We start from the raw sequence: 26,542 nt of genomic DNA, 5'->3' as shown, positions 1-26,542 counted from the left end.
GCAGGTTCGATCGCTGGTCGGGGAACTAAGATCCCACATGCCGCAGGGCAACGAAGCCCACACGTTGCGACTACGGAGCCCACGTGCTCTGGAGCCCGCAGGTCTCAACTAAAGTGAAGCCCACGCGCCGCAACGAAAGATCCCACATGCCACAACAAAGATCCCACGTGCCGCAACTAAGACCCAACAAAGCCCAAAATAAATATTTTTTTAAAAAATGAATTATAAATTCCATATCAACGTTCATGAAAAAGCAGAAAAGCAAAGACGTGAGCTCCCAGGAGGGCCCGAGGTACTAGAGCGGTGGGAACACCTGGAAGGGGCGGGAGGAGAGGAGGACGTGTCTGCTGGGAACGTGCTGTCTCACACTCGCTAACACCGTTGCTATTGTTACAATAAACACAGTTTTGATGTAATAGCTAAAGACAGCCAGCTTTTAGGGTGCGATTGCGCATGCCGGCAGTGCGCTTGTTACTTGGGGTCTCTGCCCATCTGGTATGACCTCGTCTTACAGACGGGAACCTGCGTTCCGAGGTCGTTCGCCCATCAGGCGGCAGAGCCCAGACCTGACCTGCATCCCGGCTGCTCGGCTGCCAGCGTTCAGAGCCCGGACTGCGTGAACCCCTCCCCAAGGAAAGCAGATCGTGGGGCACCCAGGCTGGTGGCCGCCCCTCCCGCCAGCCGCTCCCTGGCTCACCTGCCTTGCACGTCTGGCCGTTGTCCTGAAGCTGCACACCAGTGGGGCAGGCGCACGCGTAGAAGGGCTCCCTCGGGGACAGTAGGCACAGGTGAGAACAGCCGCCGTTGTTCTCCTCACATCGCGTGTGGTCTGGGGAAACGGGGCAGGCGGCAGAAGGTTCTGGAAGGGGCCCTAGACACCCACGCCCACCACTCCTGGTGTGGGCATCCTCCCCGCCCTGCCCCCTCTTCCCGATCTCCTACCACAAGGAACCCCGCCTTCGTCACGGCCCCTCGAAGGACACCTCCTCTGCGGAGGCTGTCCCCAGCCCTCCCTGGCAGGATCCCAGGACCTGCCTGCGTGGTAAGGTGAGGCCCTGGGTCGGGGGGGTCCAGGAGCAGAGGCCCGTCTTATATCTGTGACATGCCTGGACCCCACGGGCTACGCACAGAAGCTTGGTGGCCACACCTGGCCACTGGGCCGAGCCTCTGGTAGCTGATGACAGTGCTTTTCATTCTCCCAAGCCCTTGCACAACCAACGTGCAAATGAACTGACAAATACTCCTGGCATCTCACTCTGCCCAGGACAGGGTAGAGGGTGGTACCCATGAAATGTAAAGCATTAAACCCACCTGCGTGTAAGGACCACGATGTTCTCCCCAGAAAACAACTCCAGGGAGCCCCACCCCTGGGAGCCCATTCTGAAGTACAAAGTTGGAACCTTCAACAGCACGGTGGCCAGAATCCGCCCCCCTCCGTGGTCCCCATGGGAACCAGTGGTGGCCCTGTAAGAACAGGTGGTGGTCCTCGTGGGAGCGGGTGAGCCCAAGGCCCTGGCCCTGCTTGCTGGCTGCCTGTCACAGGAGCTTTTCACCATCAGGGACCCCTGCCACGACCCCATGGGGACCCCAGGCTGAGAACTTTGACTTGGAGCAGATTTTTTCATGAATAAACACGTAACTTCCACTGGGCCTTGAAAACAGGGCAACCTTCCTTGGGAATCCCTCTGCCACCCCCGAGGACCGCTGGGGCAGGGCCCTGCCCGAAGCAACCCCGACACCAGCTCTGCAGAGGGGCCTCTACCAGCCTGCCCCACCCCCAGCCTGGCCCCGACTTACAGTAAGGCTGCCGCTCTGGGCTGAGCACTTGGATATCCATGGGCGAGTAGAGAGCGCTAAGGATCTCCTTCCTCTTGTCTCCAGTCCTCTTGTTACAGGCGTGGATGGAGCGGGTCTGCCAGTCTGTCCAGTACAGAGTGTCTCCAGACAGCGTCAGGGCAAAAGGGTGCGTCAGACTGCCCTCCACGACCTTCTGCCTGTGGCGGGGGGAGGCAGGTGGAGGAGCCGTCAGGGGGTCCCCATCGTGCTCCCCATTTTGAAAGCCTTCCATTGTCACTGCTGACCCATCACAGGACAACAGGAGCAGTGATGGAGCAGTGTGAGACCAGGCCAGGGCATCCTAGGAACCCTCTGCCAGGGTGCACAGGGCACCTTCCAGACCCAGCCAGCCTCCTGCCACCCCTGACAGTGAGGTGGGGGGCCCTGCATACCCAGCTGCTCCCTGTCTAACCCGTTTCCAGAAGGGGGGCTGTTGCCAAAGTGCCTCACAGAGAAGAAAGAAGGAAGAAAAGGTCAGGGAGGAAGCCACACCTGGTGACAACAAGCTGATAAGAAGCATACCTGTTCTGCCCTGATGCTTTAACAACATAACACAAATCGGACCAAAGGTATTGATACTTGCTCATTCCTATGATGTCAATAATTTATATCATCAAAGCAAATTAAACTTGTATCAGCGTTAAAAAAAAAAAGCTATTCTCATCTGTGTATTTATAACACCCAGCAAATGAGAACTTGCTTTTGTTTTTTGTTTGTTTGTTTGCAGTATGTGGGCCTCTCACTGTTGTGGCCTCTCCCATTGCAGAGCACAGGCTCCGGACGCACAGGCTCAGCAGCCATGGCTCATGGGCCCAGCCGCTCCGCGGCATGTGGGATCTTCCCGGACCGGGGCACGAACCTGTGTCCCCTGCATCGGCAGGCAGACTCTCAACCACTGCGCCACCAGGGAAGCCCCGAGAACTTGTTTTTAATGAGATCATGGACAACGGTAATAGAATCGTAATTCACACAGCTGGTAGTATGCGATTATCTGGTTTAATGACCCACGCCCCACTATAGGCTTCCTGAGGTGGACGCTGTGGATGGGTGGTCACCACCATGTCCTCAGTCCCCGGTACAGCACTGAGGAGGGAGTCACACTCAAAAGGTATCACTGAACAACCAAAAATCATACACTCCTGCTCTTTCCCATCCTGACCTGACATTGCCTCTTCCCTGTTTTCTTCATGTCACTTTTTAAAAAGATTTATTGACTAAAAAGAATCATAAGAGAATACTATGAACAATTATATACCAACAAATTAGACAAGCTAGACGAAATGGATAAATTCCTAGAACCACACAATCTTCCAAGACTGAATCGTGAAGAAAATCTGAATAGACCGATAATTAGTAATGAAATTGAATCAGGAATAAAAAAACTTCCCCAAAACAGAAGTCCAGGTCCAGATGGCTTCATAGGTGAATTCTAACAAACATTTAAAGAAGAGTTAATACCTATCCTTCTCAAATTATTCCAAAACATAGAAGAGGAAGAACAGAATAGCTATTACCAAAAAGACAAGAAACGATAAATGTTGGCAACGATGTGGAGAAAAGGGAACCCTCGTGCACTGTTTGTGGGAATGTAAATTGGTGCAGCCACTATTGAGAACAGCATGGAGGTTCCTTAAAAAACTAAAAATAGGGCTTCCCTGGTGGTGCAGTGGTTGAGAGTCTGCCTGCCGATGCAGGGGACACAGGTTCATGCCCCGGTCCGGGAAGATCCCACATGCCACGGAGCGGCTGGGCCCGTGAGCCATGGCTGCTGAGCCTGCACGTCTGGAGCCTGTGCTCCGCAACGGGAGAGGCCACAACAGTGAGAGGCCCACATACCGCAAAAAAAAAAAAAAAAAAAAAACTAAAAATAGAACTACCATATGATCCAGAAATCCCACATCTGGGTATTTTCCCAAAGAAAATGAAAACACAAATTTGAAAAGATATATGTACCCCTGTGTTCACTGCAGCATTATTTACAATGGCCAAGGTATGGAAGTAACCTAAGTGTCTGTCGAGAGATGAAATGAATGGATAAAGAAAAGACGGTGTGTGTGCATGTGTGTGTGTGTGTACATATATATATATGTATTTACACACACACACACACAATGGAATACTACTCAGCCATAACAAAGAATGAAATCTTGTCATTTGTGGCAACATGAATGGACCTGGAGAGTATTATGCTAAGTGAAAAAGCTCAGACAGAGAAAAACAAATACCATATTATTTCACTTATATGTGAAATCTAAAAAAAAAAAGAGAAACAGATTCATAGATACAGAGAACCAACAGGTGTTTGCCAGAGGGGCGGGTAGGGGAACAGATGAACAGATGAAGGAGATCAGAGGTACAAACTTCCAGCTACAAGATAAATAAGTCATGGGGGACTTCCCTGGTGGCTCAGTAGTTAAGAATCCACCTGCCAATGCAGGGGACATGGGTTCAAGCCCTGGTCTGGGAAGATCCCATATGCCGTGGAGCAACTAAGCCCGTGCACCACAACTACTGAGCCTGCGCTCTAGAGCCCACGAACCACAACTACTGAGCCCATGTGCCACAACTACTGAAGCCCACGCGCCTAGAGCCCATGCTCCGCAACAAGAGAAGCCACCACAATGAGAAGCCCGTGCACCGCAACGAAGAGTAGCCCCCGCTCACCGCAACTAGAGAAAGCCTGCACGCAGCAACAAAGACCCAATGCAGCCAAAAATAAATAAATTTTTTAAAAAAATCAAATCTTAAAAAAAAAAAAAAGTCATGGGGATGTATGTAATGTACACATAGGGAATATAGCCAATAATACTATAATAACTTTGCTTGGTGATGGATGGTTAACTGTTCTCATTGTGACTATTTCATAATTGAATCACTATGTTTTACACTTGAAACTAATATAATATTTTATGTTAATTATAACTCAATAAAAAAATATATAACACCCAGACTCATAGATACAGAGAACAGAGAACAGAACTCAGAGATACAGAGAACCCCTGGTTCCAGGGGAGGGGGGTGGGCGAAATGGGTACAGGGGATCAAAAGGTGCCAATTTCCAGTAATAAGATAAGTAAGTCCTGGGGATGTAACATACAGCATGGTGACTATAGTTAACAATATTGTACTGTATATTTAAAAGTTGCCAAGAGGGCTTCCCTGGTGGCGCAGTGGTTGAGAGTCCGTCTGCCGATGCAGGGGACACAGGTTCGTGCCCCGGTCCGGGAAGATCCCACATGCCACGGAGCGGCTGGGCCCGTGAGCCATGGCCGCTGAGCCTGTGCGTCCGGAGCCTGTGTTCCGCAACGGGAGAGGCCACAACAGTGAGAGGCCCGCATACCACAAAAAAAAAAAAAAAAAAGCTGCCAAGAGAGTGGATCTTAAAAGTTCTCATCACAAGGAGAAAAAAATGTAACTCTGTATAGTGATGGATATTAACTAAACTTATTGTGGTCATTATTTTGCAATATACACGTATAACAAATCACAACAAATCACAATGTCATACACCTAAAATGAATACAATGTTATAACGCCAATTATATCGCAATCAAAAACCAAAAACAGACCTCCCTGGTGGTGCAGTGGTTAAGCATCCACCTGCCAATGCAGAGGACATGGGTTCGAGCCCTGGTCCTGGAAGATCCCACATGCCACGAAGCAGCTAAGCCCATGCGCCACAACTACTGAGCCTGTGCTCTAGAGCCTGTGAGCCACAACTGCTGAGCCCGCCTGCCACAACTACTGAAGCCCACATGCCTAGAACCCGTGCTCTGCAACGAGAAGTCACCGCAATAAGAAGCCTGCACACCACAACGAAGAGCAGCCCCCACTCACCACAACTAGAGAAAGCCCGTGCGCAGCAACGAAGACCCAACGCAGCCAAAAATAAATTAATTAAATAAATAAATTTAAAAGAAAAAAAAACCAAACATACAAAAAATGTCTTGAGGTGAAATTCACATATCACCAAATTAACCATTTCAAAGTGAATAATTCAGGGCTGCGTAGCACATTCACAATGTGCAACCATCACCACCAGCTATTTCCCAAACATTTCCATCCCCACTGGAAAACCCTGAACATACCAAGCAGGTACTCCTCATCTCCCCTCCCCCCACAATCCCTGGAAACAGCAGTCTGCCCTCTGTCCCTAAGGATTCGCCTGTTCTGGACTTTTCACATCAATGAAGTCACACGATATGTGGCCTTTGGTGTCCGGCTTCTTTCACTTAGCAGCATGTTTTCAAGGCCCATCCATGGTGTGGCATCCACCCGTGCTTCACTCCTTGTTATGGCTGAGCACCACTCCACTGTACAGATATGCCACAATCTTGCTTATCCATCCGTCACTCATCTGTTGGTGGACATTTCAGTTGTTTCTACCTTTTAGCTATTGTGGATGCTCCTGCGATGGATATTTGTGTACAAGTATTTATTTCGATACCAATTTTCAATTCTTTGGGGCCATAAACCTAGGAGCAGAATTGCTGGATCCTACGTTAATTCAATGTTCACACTCTGAGGAGCCATGAAACTGCTTTGGATGTAGGGCTCTTTATAGCCTTTTCAATCCCACTTAGAATGAGCATTCTACATTTTGCTATAAAATAGATGCAGATGCCACCCCAGACCCTGCTTGGGTGGGATGTCAGACATGGTGTGTGCACTGTTATGGATCTCAGCTCTGAAAAGGCCTGCAGGCCTCAGGCCCCCAGGGTTTCAGGTGTAAGACCACTGGCCTGAGTTGAGAAGGATCAGCCAACGCCCAGCTGGGACTGGCCAGGACCCTGTGGGGAAGGTGGGGGCCCAGAGCCGGGTGGAACTTACCGGAAGGAGCCGTCCAGGTTGGCGCGGTGGATGAAGCTGAGCTTGGCATCCGCCCAGTACAGCTTCTGCTCCTCCAGGTCGATGGTCAGGCCGTTGGGCCAGTAAATGTCCGAGTCCACGATAACCTTCCGGGTGCTGCCATCCATCCCTGCCCGTTCGATCCGGGGTATCTCTCCCCAGTCTGTCCAGTACATGTACCTAACAAGGAGGACAGAAGCACGATGAGAAAAGCTCGTTTTTGCTTTGTTTTTGTTTTCTGTCTATATGAATGCAAGCGTATGAAACAGAGACAGTGAATTTGCCTTGAAGTCTCGCCCAACGTTTAGGGCCGAGGGTATCATTACTTCCAATTTGCTTTCTAAGCAGTCAGTAATATATTAATTTTTTCTTTTTTTTCTTTTTTGGCCGCATTGCTTGCAGGATCTTATTAGTTCCCCAACCAAGGATTGAACCCAGGCCCTCGGCAGTGAAAGCACAGAATCCTAACCACTGGACTGCCAGGGAATTCCCTGTAATATATTAATTTTTAATCAAAGTTGCATAATCAAATATACTTGTTTCCACTTGTTCTCATTTAGCAACATATTCCAGGTATCCTCTTCTTACTAATCGAAATCTTCCTTGTTCTTTTAATGGCTATATAGTACGGTAAATTATTTAAGTGATTCCACATGGAACGTTTGCGTTGCTTCTGATTTTTTGCTACTATGAAAACGCTGTAAATGAACTTCTAAAAGGCAATTAAAATATGTAAAATGGAATATTATTCAGTGCTAAGAAGAAATGAGCTATTAAGCCATGAAAAGACACGGAGGAACATTAAATGCATGTTACTAAGTGAAAGAAGCCAACGTGAAAAGGCTACACATTCTATGGTTCCCGCATACGACACTGTTGAAAGTAAAACTATGGAGACAGAAAAAGATCAGGGGCTGCCGGGGACTGGGGAGGGATGCACTGATGGAGCACAGAGGATTCGTAGGGTAGCAAAACGATTCTGTAGGATAATACAACCATGGATACGTGACATTAAATCTTTGTCAAAAGACTCTCTGTAACTTGCTCTCAATTTTTCTGTGAGCCTAAAACTGCTTTTAAAAAATGAAGTCTGGGGCTTCCCTGGTGGCGCAGTGGTTGAGAGTCTGCCTGCCGATGCAGGGGACACGGGTTCGTGCCCCGGTCCAGGAGGGTCCCACGTGCTGCGGAGCGGCTGGGCCCATGGGCTGTGGCCGCTGGGCCTACGCGACCGGAGCCTGCGCTCTGCGGTGGGAGGGGCCGCGGCGGTGGGAGGCCCGCGTACCGCAAAAAAAAAAAAAAAAAAAAATGAAGTCTGTTAAAAACAACAATGCGTAGGTGAGGTATACACTGAAACATACCAGTTATTCTGGGTGGGTTGTGGGTGATTCAGCTCTGCTTAACCATGTTCTTAGAGTTTCCAGCCAGAAACCTCCGCCTCCTTAGAGGCTTCCTTATTTGATGTCCCTTCCCAGGAGCAGAGATAATATGCAGGCATCTGGGCTGATGGGTTCAAACCCCACCAGTGCCCAGATGTCCAGGCAGGGCGCCCTCTCAGCATGGCTCTTCAGTGGAGAGCAGAGGGAACCGCACCAGCCTTGAAGACATGAGTCCCTTGGGTTTCTGGCCCAGTCGGCGGTGGACAAGCCACGGGGCACAAGGGGTGGCAGACATGTTTCACTTTACTTTGTCCACTACTGTCTCTCCACAGAGAAGGGGGACAGTGCCTGGATTTCCCTTTGAGGATCCCCCCCTCCACTCGAGGTCCATGAAACTCTCCAGGTGGTGTGTCTGCTCCCACACCCCCTCCTGGAGTGGGCACAGATCAGTCCTGAGCAATCAACAAACCCCATTACCCTCAGCCTTAGTGGCTGCTTTAGAGACAGGCAGATGGGAGTCAGCCTGCAAGGGGAGGGCAGGGGGCTCCTGGGAGCCACCTGTGCCATCGTGGGAGGGCCTGCCAGGAAAGAGAGCCCAAGCCCAGATGGGGAGAGGCGGGGCCGTGGGACATGGTGGGAGTGAGAACAGGTCACTTCTCAGACGTCCTAGTTCCTTGGGCCCATAGGCTTGCTTCCCTTCAAGCTGCTTCTATTACCGATCAAGTCCCCTCCCCGCACTCCCTCTCCACTCCTGCTCTCAGCCTCCACATCTTCAGCGGTAAAGCCTGAGCTGCCGTCCACCAGGGACCAGCAAAGTCATCAGGCACATGGGGAGAACAGGCCCAGCCTTGCCCTTTGGTGGGGGTCTCTGTCCAGCAGGAGAGAGAAAATGACACGCACACAAGCTGCCACTCCCCCGAGATGGGAGCTCCGAGGGCCACCCCCATTCATGGGGCCATGCGGCCGTCCCAGAGGGGTGTCACTTCGGAGCTGGCACTGTTGCCACCTGCTAGACGGGTTATGACAGATGATGATAATGAGCTCCTGGGGGCTTCACGTGCGGCGAGGGGCCAACCACACCCCGCCATTGTCACCAAACTCCCCTGCTCTCCAGCCCCCATGGGGACAGAGAACTCAGAACACCTCTCCAACAAGCTCTCCACTCTCCTCTCCGCTGAAGAAGTGACGCAGGGACTATGCCCATTGGACAGGTGAGAAAACCGAGGCTCCGGAAGGCTGCGCTGCCCCAGGTCACAAGCTCTGGGAGCGTAACACGGTTCTCCGGTTGAGGTCAGAGTCTGGCCGCTGACTGACCCACCCCCCCGCCTGGGGTGGTGGTGACCTCCGGGCACCCGAGGCTCCGGGCACCCGAGGCTCGCAGGTGCCATCGGCCAGCTCAGCAAAGGCTCCCGCCGGCCTGGTGCAGGCACCTTTCTCTCCCTGTGCTTTTCCCACCCCCAGCAGCCTGGAAAGAGCCCAGCCCTCCCGCCGTCTGCCGAGAAGGTATCAGGAGAATCAGTCTCAGAGCCATCCACTCACATGCTCCCTGAACGCTTCTTGGTGGCCAACGGGAAAGGCCGGAAAATGTGCAGGCTCAAGACCTCCGCGAGGAGCATAATTCAAATTCTTTCCCCCGGGTTTCATAACAGAGGCCTGGCTGGTTTCCTTAAATGGGGAATTTGCAAGCCACCCTGTTCCCAGAGCCCAGCTGGCGTGGATGTGCTCGTTCAGAGCCTTCAACGCTGCCTCAGGCCCAGCCAAGCTCCACGGAGGAAAATCAACTCCTGAAGCAAAGCCCTGCAGCCTGGTCTCGGCACAGAGGGCAGAGGCTGGCTGCGGTTGTGGTTGTGTGTTATTTTAGGGAAGGGCCATTTTGCATTTTAAAGAGGGCGTTGGGTTTCAGCCGGGCTTTAACTCGAGACCCAGGAGCCACAGCAGCCCCTCGTGGGCTGGGACAGGCCTGGGCCACCCCCCAGCGCTGGGCTGATGTCTTCCCGGCCCCGGGTCCTCAGGGCCAGAGAGTCCTCCCTGGAGCCCGCTCTGCCACCCAAGTGGGCAGCCAGTGCTGGGAGCGGAGGTGCCTCCCCAGCCTTGCCGGGACACCTGCCCTTTGCCACCCGTGCTGCTGAACCCGACCAAGTCCAGGCCCTGGGGTCTGTGGGTCCTCCTGGCTATGGGGCTCTTGGTCATGTGCACCCTGAGGTGGACGTTCAGACCGAGAACCCTCCTTCCTGATGACGCATCAGGGGCAGTATCCCCTCATCTGAGGAGGGACCCTAGTTGTGAGGCAGAAAGGCTGCATCACAAGAGGACTCACGGAGACAGCAGAGATTCCAACAGGGCCGGGAGGAGGCAGTGCTGCTCCCTGCAGACGCGAGTCTGTGGCCAGGACAGAGAATGAAGCCCACTACCCCCACTCTCAGGACAGCAGTCCTACCCCCAGGACTCAGCTCAAACTCATGGCAAGGACCACCGCCGGGCCAGTATTTGGCAGAGTGGGCTGCTGCCCATGGTCCCTGTGCACTGGCCTGGAGTCCTGCCCTCCTGGGCAACAGCGTCTAAGGGGACGGAGCGGACACTGCTAACCTCGACCACACCACAGATGAAGCTGGGACCAGAGTCCAGCGTTATCACTGTCATTCGATCTGGTGAGTGGGACACCTGGCACCACCGCTTTGCTCCATCACGCATCAGACACATCACTGGGGCGGCGGGAGACGCGGGGGAGAGGCTGGGGCCTCAGATATCCTGCCCAGGGCATCAACACCAAAGTCAACTCTGCCTCAGGGGCAGGGGTATGATCCCAGCAGGATCTGGGGGAAGAATTCAGAGGCAAGATCAGAGAAGATTTCAAACATTTAATAAGAAAAGACAGAGCCAGAGACGGACCAACTCCTAGGGATGCTACAGGCAAAGCTAGCCTGGGTGTGAGCGTGAAGACGACTGTTCCCAATCAAGTACCAAGCACCTCCCAACTGAGCACTTCCCAACCGAGCATCAAGCACTTCCCAACCGAGCATCAAACACCAAGCACTCCCAACTGAGCACCTCCCAACCAAGCAGCAAGCACCTCCCAACTGAGCACTTCCCAACTAAGTACCAAGCACCTCCCAACTGAGCACCTCTCAACCAAGCAACAAGCACCTCCCAACCAAGCACCAAGCACCTCCCAACTGACTGCCTCCCAACCAAGTACCAAGCACCTCCCAACTGAGCACCTCCCAACCAAGCAATAAGTACCTCCCAACGAGCACCCCCCACCCAAGCACCAAGCACCTCCCAACTGAGCACCTCCCAACCAAGCACCAAGCACCTCCCAACTGAGCACCCGCCAACCAAGCACCAAGCACCTCCCAATTGAGCACTTCCCAACCAAGCATCAAGCACCTCCCAACTGTGTCAAGCACCAAGCACTCCCAACTGAGCACCTCCCAACCAAGCACCAAGCACCTCCTCACTGAGCACTTCCCAACCAAGCATCAAGCACCTCCCAACTGAGTGCCTCCCAACTAAGTACCAAGCACCTCCAAACTGAGCACTTCCCAACCAAGCATCAAGCACCTCCCAACCGAGTGTCAAGCACCAAGCACTCCCAACTGAGTACCTCCCAACCAAGCACCAAGCACCTCCCAACTGAGCACCTCCCAAGCACCAAGCACCTCCCAACTGAGCACTTCCCAACCAAGTACCAAGCACCTCCTCACTGAGCACTTCCCAACCAAGCATCAAAACACCTCCCAACTGAGCACTTCCCAACTAAGTACTAAGCATCTCCCAACTAAGCACTTCTCAACCAAGTACCAAGCACCCCCCAACTGAGCACTTCCCAACCAAGCATCAAGGTGGGCTGAGAGGCCCTTCCATCCTGGGCTGCAGGCAGTGCAGCCAGTGTCACCACCCCTCCAGGGCAGGGGAGGGCACTGCCAGGGGCAACAGCAAGTCAGGGGCATCAGGACCAGAACCCAGAGTCCTATGGTGTTTCTGTTCCAGATGCCCAACAGCCATTTCTGACACACGAACAGCAGAGAAGTGGGCAGACACAGCAGTGGGTCGAGCACGGCCAGGAGGCAGGTGCCTGGCTTGATGCAGCCTGGCTAAGAGTGTGGCCTTCCCAGGTGGCAGGAAGAGGGAATAGAGGGCTGAGGGATGACCAAACAAACAGCTTCCGCTCATGAAAGTCTGCAATGAGCCTGGCCTGGCTAGGCAGCTCGGTCATCTCCCCACAATCTCTCCATCCCAGCCTTCAACTCTGCACATGTTCTTAGCTTTGCCGCCACTCACAAAACCCCACCTGGAACTCATGGCTGGGCCCTGAGCCTTCGTAGGTCACGTGAGCTCAGCCAGACTGGGAGGCAGGGGGAAGCAGAGGGCTTCCAGAAGACACAAGAGAAACCATCTGCAGCAAGTTCCACTTCTGGACAAGGAGTTTCACTTTTTCCACCCGTTTTCAGCTGATGCAGTCATAAAGGAAGTGAAAGGTGTGAGTTCTACCTGTCAGAGCGCTCGCACCTCCTCGGACACCATCACACACACACATCTGAGACGTTTAACGATTCGAATCCACAGCCAAGAACATCAGTTGCCTCAGAGGCAGCGAGTTTAAAAAAAAAAAAAAACACTACAGGGTATCAAGGGGAAATCGTTCTCAACAACAACAAATTCTGAAAGCGAACTCATTTTAAGACTGCCGCATTTTCTCTAAAAAAGGTACGTGGGCTCAAGTAAGTTCAAGAGGGAAATCACGACCCCACCCGCTCACACCAGGGAGGAGAGGCACTGGGTTTACCCGTGAGCGGGGTCCAAGGCGATGGCCCGCGGCTGGTCCAGGTCCTGCCAGAAGAGGACCTTCCGGGACGTCCCATTGAGATTGGCCACCTCGATGCGATTGGTCTCCGAGTCCGTCCAGTACAGCTTCTTGCCGACCCAGTCGCAGGCCAGGCCATCAGGCGACACCAGGCCGGAGATGACCACGGTCTGCACGGCAGCCCCTGTCTGGTTCAGGTAGGTCTGCTTGATGGCCTCCTCGCTCACATCCGTCCAGTACACGGCTCCCTTGGAGAACTGGAAATCCACCGCGGCCGCATCCTCCAGGCCGCTGACCACAATGGTGGACTCCAACTTGACTCCGCCGGCGTCCACCAGCCGTACGTCCCGGCGGTTGGCAAACAGGAGGAGCGGCGAGGCTGTGGGGGCAGAAGCAAACCGTGAGGACCGCAGGCTGAGCCGCGGGCCGCACAGCCCAGGACGGGGGGCTAGGTGCCCGGACCCTGCCCGGCCCGTGCCCGAGGCTCCCGGCTCCTTCCTTCCATCCCCAGCCACTGCCGGGAAGGCACCTGGGCGGGCCCAGCCACCCATTCAGAGGCTCTTTCAACGCAGCAGACAGCGCTGCAGTTCCTGAAATCACCGTGTGTCCCACCCAGGCCCCTCCTCTGCAGGGCAGGAGGACGCGCGGAGGGTTCGAGGTCAGGACCATCTCCGGGGCTCCACCACTCCCACCACCACCATCATTATGTCACGTCTACAGTTCTTTGTGGCAGCAGGGACACGGCAAAGATCAAACACCGGGACGTAACAACTACATCTGAGCTGGGCATCCTGACCTCTTGCAAGGAGGAGATGGCCACCAAAGAACATCTGTCCCTAATCTCACCCCTCCCTGCCCCAAGCAGGTACAGACGGATAATAAAGAGTGCGCCTCCTCACAGGCTGATGGCTCTTTGAAGGTCACACACAGCACACAGAATTGGGCAGGCTCCTCTCTGAGCCCCCTGGGCTCTCGGCACACAGGCCTGGGCTGTGGGTGACAGTTCACCCATTTTACAGAAGGGTAAGATAAGGCTTCGAGAGGAACAAAGTTCAACAGCACACCAGAGGTGCCACACTCTGGAACAGGCATCGTGTGCTGGTTGCACAGGTGTATTTAGTTTGTAAAAAGGCATCACTTTTGCAGGGGGCGCGGGTTTGTGCCCCGGTCTGGGAAGATCCCGCGTGCTGCGGAGCGGCTGGGCCCGTGGGCCATGGCTGCTGGGCCTGCGCGTCCGGAGCCTGTGCTCCGCAGTGGGAGAGGCCGCAGCGGTGAGAGGCCCATGTACCCCCCACCAAAAAAAAAAAAAAAAAAAAAAAGGCATCACTTTTCTGTGTATACACACTTCAGTAAAAAGGTTTTCTAAATTAAAAATGGAAGTTTCCCTGTTTTCCCAGCTGCTACAATATGCTGAGGGTCCCAGTGGACCCTGCACTCCAGGACGGCTTATCTGCCCGTCTAAGAATGCCCTGCCCTGCCCAGGGCCAGCACACAGCAGCTGCTCTATAAATACATTTCATCCTGCCCACCCGGCCCCTAGCATCCTAATTTCAAGACAGTGAGTCACCTCTGCCCTGTGACAGGTGAGAAGGGAAAGGGTGGGGTGCCCAGAAGGGTCTGGGTTCCCACTGCCAGCCAGAGGTTCCAGAGAGCAGAGTGGCAGTGACACACACCACCAGAGGCACTGCCGGCAGTCGGGTGCCACCCGAGGGTCAGAGGCTGGCCGGTCGGAGGACGGTGGGCAAGGGGATGATCCCTAGGATCAGGGAGGGTCCAGCCCTTCAGAGGAGGAAAAATCGTATAGACCAGAGGCAGAGGGCCTTCGCAGGAAGAGTCGTGTGGGATCTGGAGGCCCGTGGACCGAGGCAGAAAAGCTGCTGCAAACAGACACCCCACAGCACATGCAGGGCGACGGGTGCCCCCAGAGCACCTGCCCATTCATCGTCACCAGGGCCCTGCCGGCCACTGGAGCGCAGACGACCAGTAATCCCACCGCGCCTGCGAGGTTCACCGTGCCCGGCCTCCTGAGATTTCTCCCCTCTCATCCAGCAAAGGCAGGACCGGCCCGGGTGGTTCCTAACCTTGGGGGTCACAGAGCCCTCGGATAAGCTGACCCTCTCCCCAGAAACAGACACAGGTGCACACACCAAGGCCCCGTGACATTCCCCCACCAGGATGGGACCCAGCTCCCGCCTGAGGGACCCAGCTCCCACGAAGGCCAGCAGGGAGGACACTGACTGCACTCTCCTCTAAACGAGCACCTCTGGGCGACAGTGCAAGGGACCATCTCAGGAGAAGGCAAGCTCCCCGCTGCCACAGGTATTCCAGTGGGAGTTGGTGGCCACAGGTGAGGGACGAAACTCACCTGGCATCAGCATCAAGAGGCGGACGGCCCCCGCAGACAGGAGTCTCCAATCAGAGGCATTCCAGCCCCCAGGGGGAGCGCTCTGGAGGGAGGTACCCACGGGGCGAGTCGCCAGTCCCAGCTGTTGGCCAGACACCCAGTAAGTTAACCCTTCCCGCAGCCAAAGTCCCAGAGGCCAGGGAGCCTGGGCTGGGGGAGAATCAGGAGGCGGGGAGCCCTGGAAGCTGCCCCCCACCCCGCACAAAAAAATCCTAACTCTGCTCTTTCTCCCCAAACTGGAAAGACCACATTTCCCCCCCCAGTTTACACTCTGGGCAGTTCAGGTGCATCCTTCAAAGGCCACAGGTGATGGGGGGTGGATTTCAATTTCCTGTGCTTTTCCCAAACTGAGGCTCCTAGGAGGGCCAGGGCGGGCAGGCTCTCTCCAGGAGAAGCCACTCCTGCTTCGAAGACATCTAGAAACCACCACACACTCAATTCCTAAGTTTGAAGAGGCACCCACTTCACTCTCCCGTCACCCTGGGGACTCATGGCGATGGGGGCCTCTTGTGGGGGGCTGCCCCCCCCAGCTGGCACCTACCTGCCCAGTGCCCCTCCTCGGGCTTGGGGAGCCCCGGCTGATGCGGCCCCAAGCCTACCAGGGGCCACGGGTACCCTGGCTCATCTGGGAGATGTGGCCTCCTGGGGCCCCTCCTTCCCCACGGGAGGAGAGAGGCTGGGGAGGCGGGCAGGATTAGAGTGGCCAGGTGAGGGGCTGGCGTCGGGACAGGCTGTCCTGAGGAGTGATGCACCGGGCTGAGACCATGACAGAGCCGGCCAGTGGGCAGGCAGCAGGGTGTCACGTAGCACATGCCAGCCTGGCTGGGACACGCAACCGAACCAAGAACCCACCCTCGTGTCCTGTATTACGTGGGGGGAAAAGACAACAAGCGACCCCATGATGGGTAAGGCGATGTCAGTCATGCTTCGCAACGTCAATGCTGCGGTTTGCAACACAGAGCAGGGTAAAGGATTTGGGAGTGGGGTCTGCCGTTTCACGTAAGATGGTCAGGGTGGCCTCGCTGAGAAAGTGACACCTGGGCAAAGACTTGAAGGGGGCGAGAGAGGGCCGGAGGGAGGGCATCCTGGCAGAGGGGATGACCAGTGCAAAGGTCCCGGGGCAAAGCATGCAGGAAGCGGCAGATGGTCCTATGTGCTCCTTCCCGAGGTAACATGCCCACGGGCCCAAGACCCTGTAGGTCAGGGGGCTCAGGTGTGTATCTCCCAGGTGAGGAGACTGTAGCTCTTGGAAGGGTGCTTTGACCTGCCCCAGGTCACTCCAGGGATGATCTCTTGACCAGTGGCCCAAGCTTTTGGGGCAGTGAGGAGAAGAAACAAGCAGCGTGAGGAGGGAGAGGAGTGCAGGGCAGAGAGGCTGAGAGCTGGGCTGGCAGCCCAGCCACCACTGCACCCCAGGACTCACACGGGGTCACCTGGCCGCCACAGATGCAGGAACAGCCCTTTTAGGAAATACCACGGTATCTGGTATTAAGGACCATAAAACGTTTAAACCCTCTCCCTAGGGATTGGCCTCACAGGACCTTATCCCAAGGAACACTTGAAGGAAGGAAAAGGTCCTAGACACAATATTTGCTGCAGCCTTCCTTATAATAAGAAAAATAAACAAATAAAAAATCTCCAACATCAGGGTACCTAGGCTGTTCTCTCAGTAGAAAGTTATGTCCATTAAAGTAGTAAGAAAATGACTGCAGTGACACCAGGAAATGTGTAAGAAATGTTAAGTCAACACACACACACAACATAACTATAAACCCCGATTTGTACTAGAATTGCAGGTATGAGAAGGTGCTAGGTGGGGACAAAGATTGAAAAAAGGACTGCATAATGAAAGATGACTTTGTTGAGTCTCTGGATAAATATCTTTAAATGTTTTAACCCCAGGTTCCATTTATGTTGCTATGACATTCTCTGTGCAAGTTCTTTTTTTTCAGGACCACGTTATCACAAGGGTACACAGACCAGGTCGGCCCCCCGAGTGAGCAGCCTGGAGCCAGCTCAGGGGCACGGCTCAGATCTGGGCCTGAGCTCAACGTCCTGTGAGATGGGGGTCCTCACTGCACCCCCACCTCAGAGACTGTGAGGCTTCAACAGAACAATTCATACAAAGCCTCAGCCCGGCAGCAGCACATTTTAGGCACCCAGTAAACACCAGCCGGGGCAGTGCTGGTGCTTGTAGTTCATTAAATGTTTCTTTCATTCAGTCCCGGGCCAGTCCTGCTACAAAGGAAAGCACATCAGCTCAGACTCTCGTTCAAACCCCAGCCTGGCCTCCAGCTGCGAGGTTTGGGGCCAGACTTTTTATCTCTGCTCTGAGCCTGTTTCCTCATCCATCCAGCAGGAAATGGTAACTACTTAAAAGGCACCGCTGGCTGCTGTGGGGCTGCAGTGCAGAGCACCCAGCAGGTCCTCAAAAAGTTACCTGTTGAGGGGCTTCCCTGGTGGTGCAGTGGTTAAGAATCCACCTGCCAATGCAGAGAACACGGGTTCAATCCCTGGTCTGGGAAGATCCCACATGCCGCGGAGCAACTAAGCCCATGCACCACAGCTACTGAGCCTGCGCTCTAGAGCCCGCGAGCCACAACTACTGAGCCCGCAAGCCCCAACTACTGAGCCCACGAGCCACAACTACTGCGCCCGCACGCCTAGAGCCTGCGCTCCACAACAAGAGAAGCCAACGCAATGAGAAGCCCGTGCACCGCAATGAAGAGTAGCCCCCGCTCACCGCAACTAGAGAAAGCCCGTGCGCAGCAACAAAGACCCAATGCAGCCAAAAATAATTAATTAATTTTTTTTAAAGTTACCCATCAAGCTACCAAGTGACCCAGCAATTCCACTCCCAGGCTTTCTGGCCAACCAAGCAAGTGGGCAATGCAAATCCGCACTACAAAGAAGTCTCACTTCCCACCGGTCAGAAGGGCCATCCGAAAAAAGTGTAAAAACCAGAAAGGCAGGACAGGCCATGGAGAACAGGAAGCCTTGTTACGCTGATGGGCGGGATGTAAATTGCCAACAGCCACTCTGGAGAAGTGTATGGTGTTTCCTAAAACATCTAAAAAACACAGCTACAGAGCATAGCACACTTCCACTCATGGTCGTATATCCTGGGAAAACTAAAAATCAACAAGACACAGCCACCCCAAAGTTTAGGGCTGCTCTGTTAACAAGAACCTCGACTTTGGTACACCTTAAATATCCCAGGAAAGAGAAAAATGGATAAAGAAGTTGTGGTACTTATGTACAATGGAATATCACTCAGCCAATGTCATAAGGCTAGTAGCAGCATAATGAGTGGATTTAGGTACGATGATTCTAAGTAAAATAAGTCACACAGAAAAAGAAACTTACCATAAGATATCACTTATAGAGGGAATGTAAACATGGCTACACATGAGCTGAATTACAAAGCAGAACAGAGTCACACATTTAGAAAACACACTTATGCCTGCTTAAGGGGAAAGGTGAGGTGGGGTGATGCATAAAATGAGAGTTTGAAATTAGCACAGATACTGTTCCATAAACCAAATATGTAATAGACAAGACCTACTCCTTGCTCAATGAACTGGACTCAATACCCCCTATTCACCTCAGAAGAATATATCTGACTAGTAAGAATCTTAAAACCTATGTATTCATATGTTTCTGTAAATGAATCAAGTGTGTGTAGAGAGGCATAAACACAGCAGTGAAAATCAGCTAAACCCCATTATAAAAATAAATTTCAAAAACAAAACACAAAGACAGCGAAAGAAAGAGAAATTCTTACAAAATTCGTTCAGGGGCTGTGATGCAACCTAGATTGACCACATCTACACCGACAGCTGGATGAGACATAAGGCCGGACACTTCGGGCTGAGAGGATTGGTGAGATTGGGTGAGCAAATGCAGACCCTTTAAAGCAATAATGCGTGCCACCCATTCCATGGGTCCCAACTCTCCAAGTTTAAGGGAATCTTACTACAGCTATAACATGCATGGGAAACCCAGAGAATGGGACACCATGTGATCGGGAAAGGTTTCTAAAACGCTCCTAATTTTTCCTCTCCTGGTGCTCCGGTTTGCCATTCCAGCCGCTTTACTAACAATCTCCCCACTTGGAGAGTCAGCGCCTTTAACCTCCTGTTTCACACCCAAGAGAACTAAGAGGACTCAAATAAATACTTGTACATGCATGGTCACAGCAGCACGATTCACAGTCACCCAAAGGCAGAGGTAGCCCAAATGTCCATCCATGGACAAATGGATAAACAAAATGTGCTCTATCCATACAACGAAATATAATTCAGCCATAAAAAGCAGTGAAGGACTGACACAGGGTACAACATGGATGAGCCTTGAAAACATGATGCTCCAGAAGAAGACAGACACAAAAGGCCACACAGCACAGGATTCCAGTCACACGAAATGTCCCAAGTAGGCAAATCTACAAAGACAGACACACAGATCAGTAGTGGCCAGGGGCTGGGGGAGTGGGGTGGCGGATGAGGCAAAACCCCTTAATGGGGACAGGGTTTCCTATGGGGGCAATGGAATGTTCTGGAACTAGATCATGGTGGCTACCCAACACTGTGAATGCACTAAAGGCCAATGGATTATTCACTTTAAAATGGTTAATTTTACGTTGCATAAATTTCACCTCAATAGATCATTTCTAAAGGCACCATTGCACCCCAAGCCCACTGAATTCCCCCCGTGACCTTCCTTCATCCTGGCTTCCCAATCGGCTAACTCAGGCACGGATGACCCTTTCTGTGACCCTGGATTCACGCAGCCCCTTCTTGGCATGGCCCTCAGAACACCCCCAGAGTTCTGTGGGTTCTCCGTGTTTCCCTGCCAGGGGACGGGGAGTAGACCGCTCCCACTTATTTCTAGGGTAGGTCTGCCGTTCCCAGCATCCTCAGCCCATCAGTATCAGACAAAGGCCACTCTTTCCCGTCCTGGCCCGGGTACCAGGACCCGTGATTAACGTGCAGTCCCTACCGCAGTGGAATCAGGAGCCTGAAGACCCCAGTGCCAACAATCCCATTTTAACCCATGTAAGCACAGCCAGTATTTATATATAGAATTCATAGCAGATGTCTGGGCTTCCATTCCAATAGCCTGTATTTTACACTGTTCACATGGTTACACTAAACACAACCCAACGCACTGTAACCCAATCCTCTGCTACTACACCAAAATAAGCAACGTTTTTAGTACATGCCTTATTGATATTCACCAAGCGTTACATTGCTCACTGGAGCAGGCTGGAGGCTGGAGGCAAACTATGGATTATGGGTCAGGAATGGTCCTTCGTCCCACACCAGCCCCACGGGGAAGGCCAAGAAATGGAAGACAACGTGGGGTACACTCAGGGAGCCTACAGCGCAGTTGGGCAGGACACACATTATACACACATGCACACATGCGGTTAACCACCTAAGCAGGAAGAAAAGGTAGATGAGTGACATGGACAGGAGATGCCTGGAGGAGAACAAGCTGTCTGGTGAAGCTGGCAGGCTCCCTGGAGGAGACATGAACAAGACTTAGCGAATGCCTAGCGTGCGGAGGTCCGACCCCGAGATGCAGCTATGGGCTCAAGGCAATGAATTCTATCCACAATAACCTTCCTGACGCCTAACGGCTCTAGGTGGCTTCTCGCTTGGGCTTCACAAACTGGGCACTCGCCACCCCTCCTTCGCACTTGCTCACACCTGCATCCCCAGGGGCAGGAGCTCCTCCTCCAGCTGTGCCCACGTCTGCTTCCACGTGCCCTCTGTTCTCTACTTGCCCAGCCCTGCACCACACCATGTGCTGAGGAGGCTTTCCAACCAGCCCCGACTGCCGGAAGAGACGGTCCCTCCTAGTTCATGTCCTTCAGAAAGTCCTGGCTGCCCCGGGTCACTACATCCCCTTACACATTTTACAACCAGCTCCCCAAGTTCCATAAAATCCGTGTTGGGATTTTTCATGGCATTGCTTTTAAAGTTTTTACGATATGAAAAAAGCAAAAATGTCAGAGCTTAGCTGGCAGGACAGAGAGAGAGACAATGACGCTTGTGACACTGTTGTCTGTGGTGGTGAAAGCCTGGGTTTACTAGTTTATTCAATTATGGTGGGAGATGGATGGGGGTGGTGGCTGTACAACACATGAATGTCCTTCATGCTACGGAACTGGACACTTTAAAATGGCTAAGAGGGTAAATTTTAAGTTATGTGTATTTTAACACTTCAAAATAACATAAATAAAAACTGATGATCTAGTAATACTGTAGAATATTATAAGCTACTAAAAAGAATGACTCAGAACTACAGCTACAGCCTTCATTCAGGATTTTTTATTTTACATGTTGGCTGGTCATTAAAGCATGTCTACTATGTACTATTTATTCATTAATTGAAGCCAGTGTAGACTCATCTATATCTATTTCGTGAAATGGGTTAAGATCTAATATTCCCATTTACTTTGATGTTCAAATGTTTCCTACGTTTGGACAGTGAGAGTCCCTTTACGTTGGCTCTTGGGTCCCCGTGACACGTCCGTCCCCATCATCACTTGAGGATTTACTTTTTCTGGGACAGTGACATGCTCCAGGCTCATGTGTACTTCTCCCTGCCCCAACCGGAGATCAGCCCTTTCTCGAGGAGCTCTGGTTCCTTTGAGTGGAGAGTGATCCTTAGAAGCCAAGACCCGGGTGCTGGGTGTGCTCACTGCTTCTGGGCCTTCTCAGCAGACAGAGCTGGGAAACATACACACGGTCCCTCCTCCTTATTCACAGATGCCAGCCTGGAGAGTCGCCCACTGGCTCAGATTTATTTATAACCCCATCGATGCCCAGGAATTTTCCGGTCTTTCCTGGACATGCACATGCACAGAGAGGGGTGGAAAAACAGTCACCTGATGCACCAGCTCCCAGCCAAGGTGGCACAGGAGAGCTCTGCCCTCCTGTCTCAGCTCACACTGTAAACGAGCGGCCTCTCTAGTCGTTAGTGCCACATTGTTGGCATTTCTGTGCTTTCTGTGGGTGATTTCACTGTTGAAAATGGCCCCAGGCACAGGGCTGAGGGGCTGTTGGTGTGCAGGGTGGCTGCAGCGTGGTGTACGCACAGAGGAAATGGGTTAGATGAGCTTACAACATTACTGCTCATGGGTCAGTATGAATGAACCAACAATACCTATTAAATCAGGTGTCTTTAAACAGAAACACACGTCCAACAAGGCTGCATGCCGATCGGCAGATGAAAATGTGACCAGAAGCTCTGGGGTGGGGGGGACCCAAGCCTGTATCTCCCCCAGGACCAGTGGTTCAGAATTCACTCATTCAGTGTTTGCGGTGGCTTTATACACCAGAACTACCGTGAATAACGAAAACCCACTGTACATGTATACACGTACATCCCTACACACACACCCATAACATTTCTCTATTTCTCTGTGTGTGTGTGTACATGTGGTAAAAACCCATGACTTCATGGCTGTCCTTGCAACGTTAAACCTTTCCTCGGGGTACCTTCCAGTCTCCCCTCTTTCTACGTTTGTCAGTAAGCTCTCCAAAGTGGAAACATAGCTTTTGTGATTGTCAAAATATTTACTTACCTGCTCAGTATCACCAACTCCCAACCACTCCCATAAGCTCTGCTGGCCTCCCCCCCCACCAACCTCCCCCAGCCCATGTCACCAGTGGCACCTCTACGTGGCACCCCACCATGACCTCCCATCCTCAAATGCCAGGCACCAACATTTCTGCACCGGGAAGGGAAGGGAAGAGCATTCCTGGGCATCGTGCTGAATCTGTACATCATGGAGGGGAAACCTGACATTTCCACGATATTGTCTCCCTATCCATGAACATTTATTTAGGTCTTCTTTAGTGTCCCCGTAAAATTTTGTGGTTTTTTTTGGCATACATTCTGGCACATTATTTCTTCAATATACCCCCAGGTGCTTCAAATAAAATTCAAAGCATTAAAAAAAAAATGAAACTAGCATGACTGTAACAGAAAGAGATTGCCAAATTCCCATGAATCTTATGATAAAACATGAAACTTCAAAGACACTTGGGTTGGGATAGGGACAAAGCCTCCCCCATTCCCCAGGCAGGAAAGCTCTATGCCCCCTCTAAGAGGAAACGGGTGAAAAGCACTGATCTGGCTAAAACGATGGGGACCAAGGAGAAACCTGTGCAGTCCCCCAAAGTGCAAGCGAACGAGCCTCCCCAGCTCCAAGCACAGAAAAGCTCCGTCCCTCTCCTCCAAGCGCAATAAAAGAATCACACGCGGCTTGGCCCAGAATGAGGCTCGGAGATGTTAAAATGGCTGGAAATAGTCACTGCTGTACGATTAGTAGCATCTCAGCAAAATCACACCTCGGTGTCTCACAGAACTTTCCTAATTAAGGGAGAAGCCATACTAAAAATCCAAGCTCACTTTTCTGTGCGAAGTTCCTCGAAGCTGAGGGCCCCCCGCCCCACATTTCCATCCCTGCCCTCAGCTCCCGGGAGGCCCTCGCCACCTGTACTGCTCTCACAGCGGGGGCAGCGGCCACGGCAGCCCTCGTGAAGCTACAGCGACCACAATTCTGGCCACAGAACCCCGTGTTTGATCTCGGGCTTCGACCCAACTGAGATAGGCTCTTTTTGGGGACACCATCCTGCAGTTGTCTAAATGTCCTAAAGGACAGACTTGACATTTACAACAATAATAAAATCTTGGGTTTCCTTTAACTGAACAGATGTTCTGCCTTTTATGGAAAGCTCAGCAAACTCAAACTTGTAGGCCTGAAAGAGCTGAGCCCAAGTGATGAATCTCTGATAACATCTCCGAATGCCCGAGAATGATTCTACTCCCCAGTTTCCACCTCAGCTGAGTTATCACAGCCCCCACCCAACCACCCATCTCAGAACCCACTGAGCCAGGGAATATCCCCAAATTCCTCTCTCCGTCCCCCCACCATGGCCTCAGGCGCCCAGGCTCCCCTGCACGGTCCCCACCCTCTCCACCCCCAAGCCTTTCACCGCCCCCACTCCCACCAAACCCTCCCTGGTGGCTACGCCTGGCCCAGGTGAAAGCCTGGGTCCTCCGGGAGCCCTCCCAGCCCGCCCCGCTTCCCCAAGGGTGTTGTGTGTACCCTCACCAGGCGGGCCACACCCCACTCCCCAGGGCAGGGATGGGGGTGTCACCCACACGGCCCCATGCAGAACAGGGCTGGCTGCCAAAGGGGCGGTGGTCCACCCTTCCCATTCCAAGCACTTTTTTCTTTTAATTTATTCATTCATTCATTCGGCTGCACCAGGTCTGAGTCGTGGCACGTGGGATCTTTTCGTGCGGGATCTTCGTTGCAGCATGTGGGCTCTTTAGCTGTGGCACGTGGGCTCTTAGTTGCGGCATGCGTGTGGGATCTAGTTCCCTGACCAGGGACGGAACTCGGGCCCCCTGCACTGGGAGCGCGGAGTCTTAACCACTGCGCCACCCGGGAAGTCTCCAGGCGCTGTCTTGATGATGATCGATTGATTGATTGAGTTGCTGCCATGCGCACACAAATAATGAAGAAACGCCAGATTTCGCTCCAAATCTGTAGCAGATGTCGCCACGGTGGGCAGACAACTGTAAGCCATTCTGAAGGACAGCCTGCCTTTTCCCAAACCAAGACTGCTCGGGTTATAAAGAGCCTTTATCGCGACCACAGGGGTGGGGGCGTTCGGAACAGACACAACTAGAATGTGGCTCCTGGGGCCGGGCACACGGGTGATGGCTGGGAAGGAGCTCGAGGAAACCTCCGGAACACTGCAAGTCCTACGTTCGACCCGGGCTGACAGGTGAGCTGTGGACATTCACCAACCTGCTTTCCTAAGGTCTGTGTGCATGGCTGGGTGCGGGACAAAGGCCACCCCCCACCCCCGTCCCAGCCCAGCCATGTGGTCACACCCTGCTCCCCGCACGCAGTCCACACTTGCCCGGCTCCCAGTGCCTCCCCACCTGCCTCCCCCCGTCCACACGTTCCCCGCCACCGCCCCGACCCTCAGCCAGGCCCAGGCTCCCAACTCAGCTTGGAGAGTATCCTCTCCCTTCCAGCTCAGTCACCCCATTTCTGATGTTCCCCAGCCCCCATTCCAGTCTAATACATACATACACACATACACACACACACACACACACACACACACACACACACACACATGCACGCGCGTGCTCGACCTATAGGAAGGTGGTAATTAACCCTGAGGCCCCCAGCAAGCTTCCCGAGCAGGGTCCACATTTCAAAGGTCAGGGAAGCAGGGTCCACATTTCAAAGGTCAGGGAAGCAGGCGAACAGGAAACGGTCGGGGGCAGGTTTGGGGGGGGTGAAGCAGGAAAGAAGAAATCAGCTGCAAAAGATAAAAAGAAAATGAGGTAGTTTGTTTCAGACACCTTAGAGTACAAAGAAACTTAGGGCGCGGGCCTCCCGGTCTTCATGAAACAGGGAGATGGGCTGGGGGGCTGTCCCCTGCATGGGGGGCTATGGCCCTGACATGGGGCCACTCAGGCCCTAGGGCAGGCAGGAGGGCACACTGGCCATGCTGAGGACAGGACTGAACCTCCGTTCTGGGAAGAGCCTGGGCTTGGTAGGTACTGGAAGACCTGGGGGACAAACAAAGGGCCAGAACCTGACCCAGGCCCAGTGCCTGCAGAGGGACCCCTGGGTGTCATTCAGGGCAGCCAACCGCCCCCAAGGGCTACCCTGAGGGTCCCAACCCTGACCCAGCTGACCTGGCCCATTCCAGGAATGACCGTGTGGCCCTAATTCCCACCCAGCAAAGGGTCACCCCCAGCCCAGGGTCACCCCCAGGGATGACATCAGATTGTCACCTAGCCCCCCACCTTGCAAGTGGTAACCACCAGTGCCCAGCCCCCAGCCCAACACCCCCAGGGGACCACAGACCCAAGGGGGCCAGGCAGAGGAAGAAACGCCTGCTGTGTGCTCCCCACCCTCTACCTTTGCCCAACTTACCCTCATGCCCCCCTGCTGAGGGAGGAGCTAGCTTATCTACCTTTTTTTAGCAGATAAGGTATCCAAAGCACAGCGGTCACCAAGGTCACATAGCAAGGCCATGCAGCACGCAATTGGCAGGGGCAGGGGTGGAGCCCCAATCCTGCGCTGGGCTTTTCCCTCCACCACCTCCCCTGCCCCAAAGCCCTATGGATTCTAGACTAAATCTGTGTGAGGGGACAAAGCCCCAAAGCAACCAACAAGTACCTCCAGGAACATAAATGTCGACAAATCTCACCAAATCCCTCGAT

The 26,542-nt window shown here is 53.1% G+C and overlaps 1 protein-coding gene across 2 annotated transcripts in view; it reads right to left on the bottom strand.

Moving 5' to 3' along the window:
* Positions 1 to 26,542, bottom strand: part of LRP5 (LDL receptor related protein 5) — a 114,566-nt gene that overhangs the window by 70,585 nt on the left and 17,439 nt on the right. For both annotated transcript variants that reach the window (XM_081240605.1, XM_081240606.1), the window contains exons 2-5: positions 12,847 to 13,243; positions 6,667 to 6,864; positions 1,798 to 1,994; positions 698 to 829 (exon numbers count right to left, since the gene is read on the bottom strand). In XM_081240605.1, the coding sequence (XP_081096731.1) occupies positions 698 to 829; positions 1,798 to 1,994; positions 6,667 to 6,864; positions 12,847 to 13,243 (924 nt within the window). The remainder of the gene's footprint in view (positions 1 to 697; positions 830 to 1,797; positions 1,995 to 6,666; positions 6,865 to 12,846; positions 13,244 to 26,542) is intronic.

The sequence above is a fragment of the Mesoplodon bidens genome (assembly GCF_964165515.1).
Source record: "Mesoplodon bidens genome assembly, chromosome: 7".
Lineage (NCBI taxonomy): Eukaryota > Metazoa > Chordata > Mammalia > Artiodactyla > Ziphiidae > Mesoplodon > Mesoplodon bidens.
This window is presented reverse-complemented; position numbering and strand designations above follow the sequence as displayed.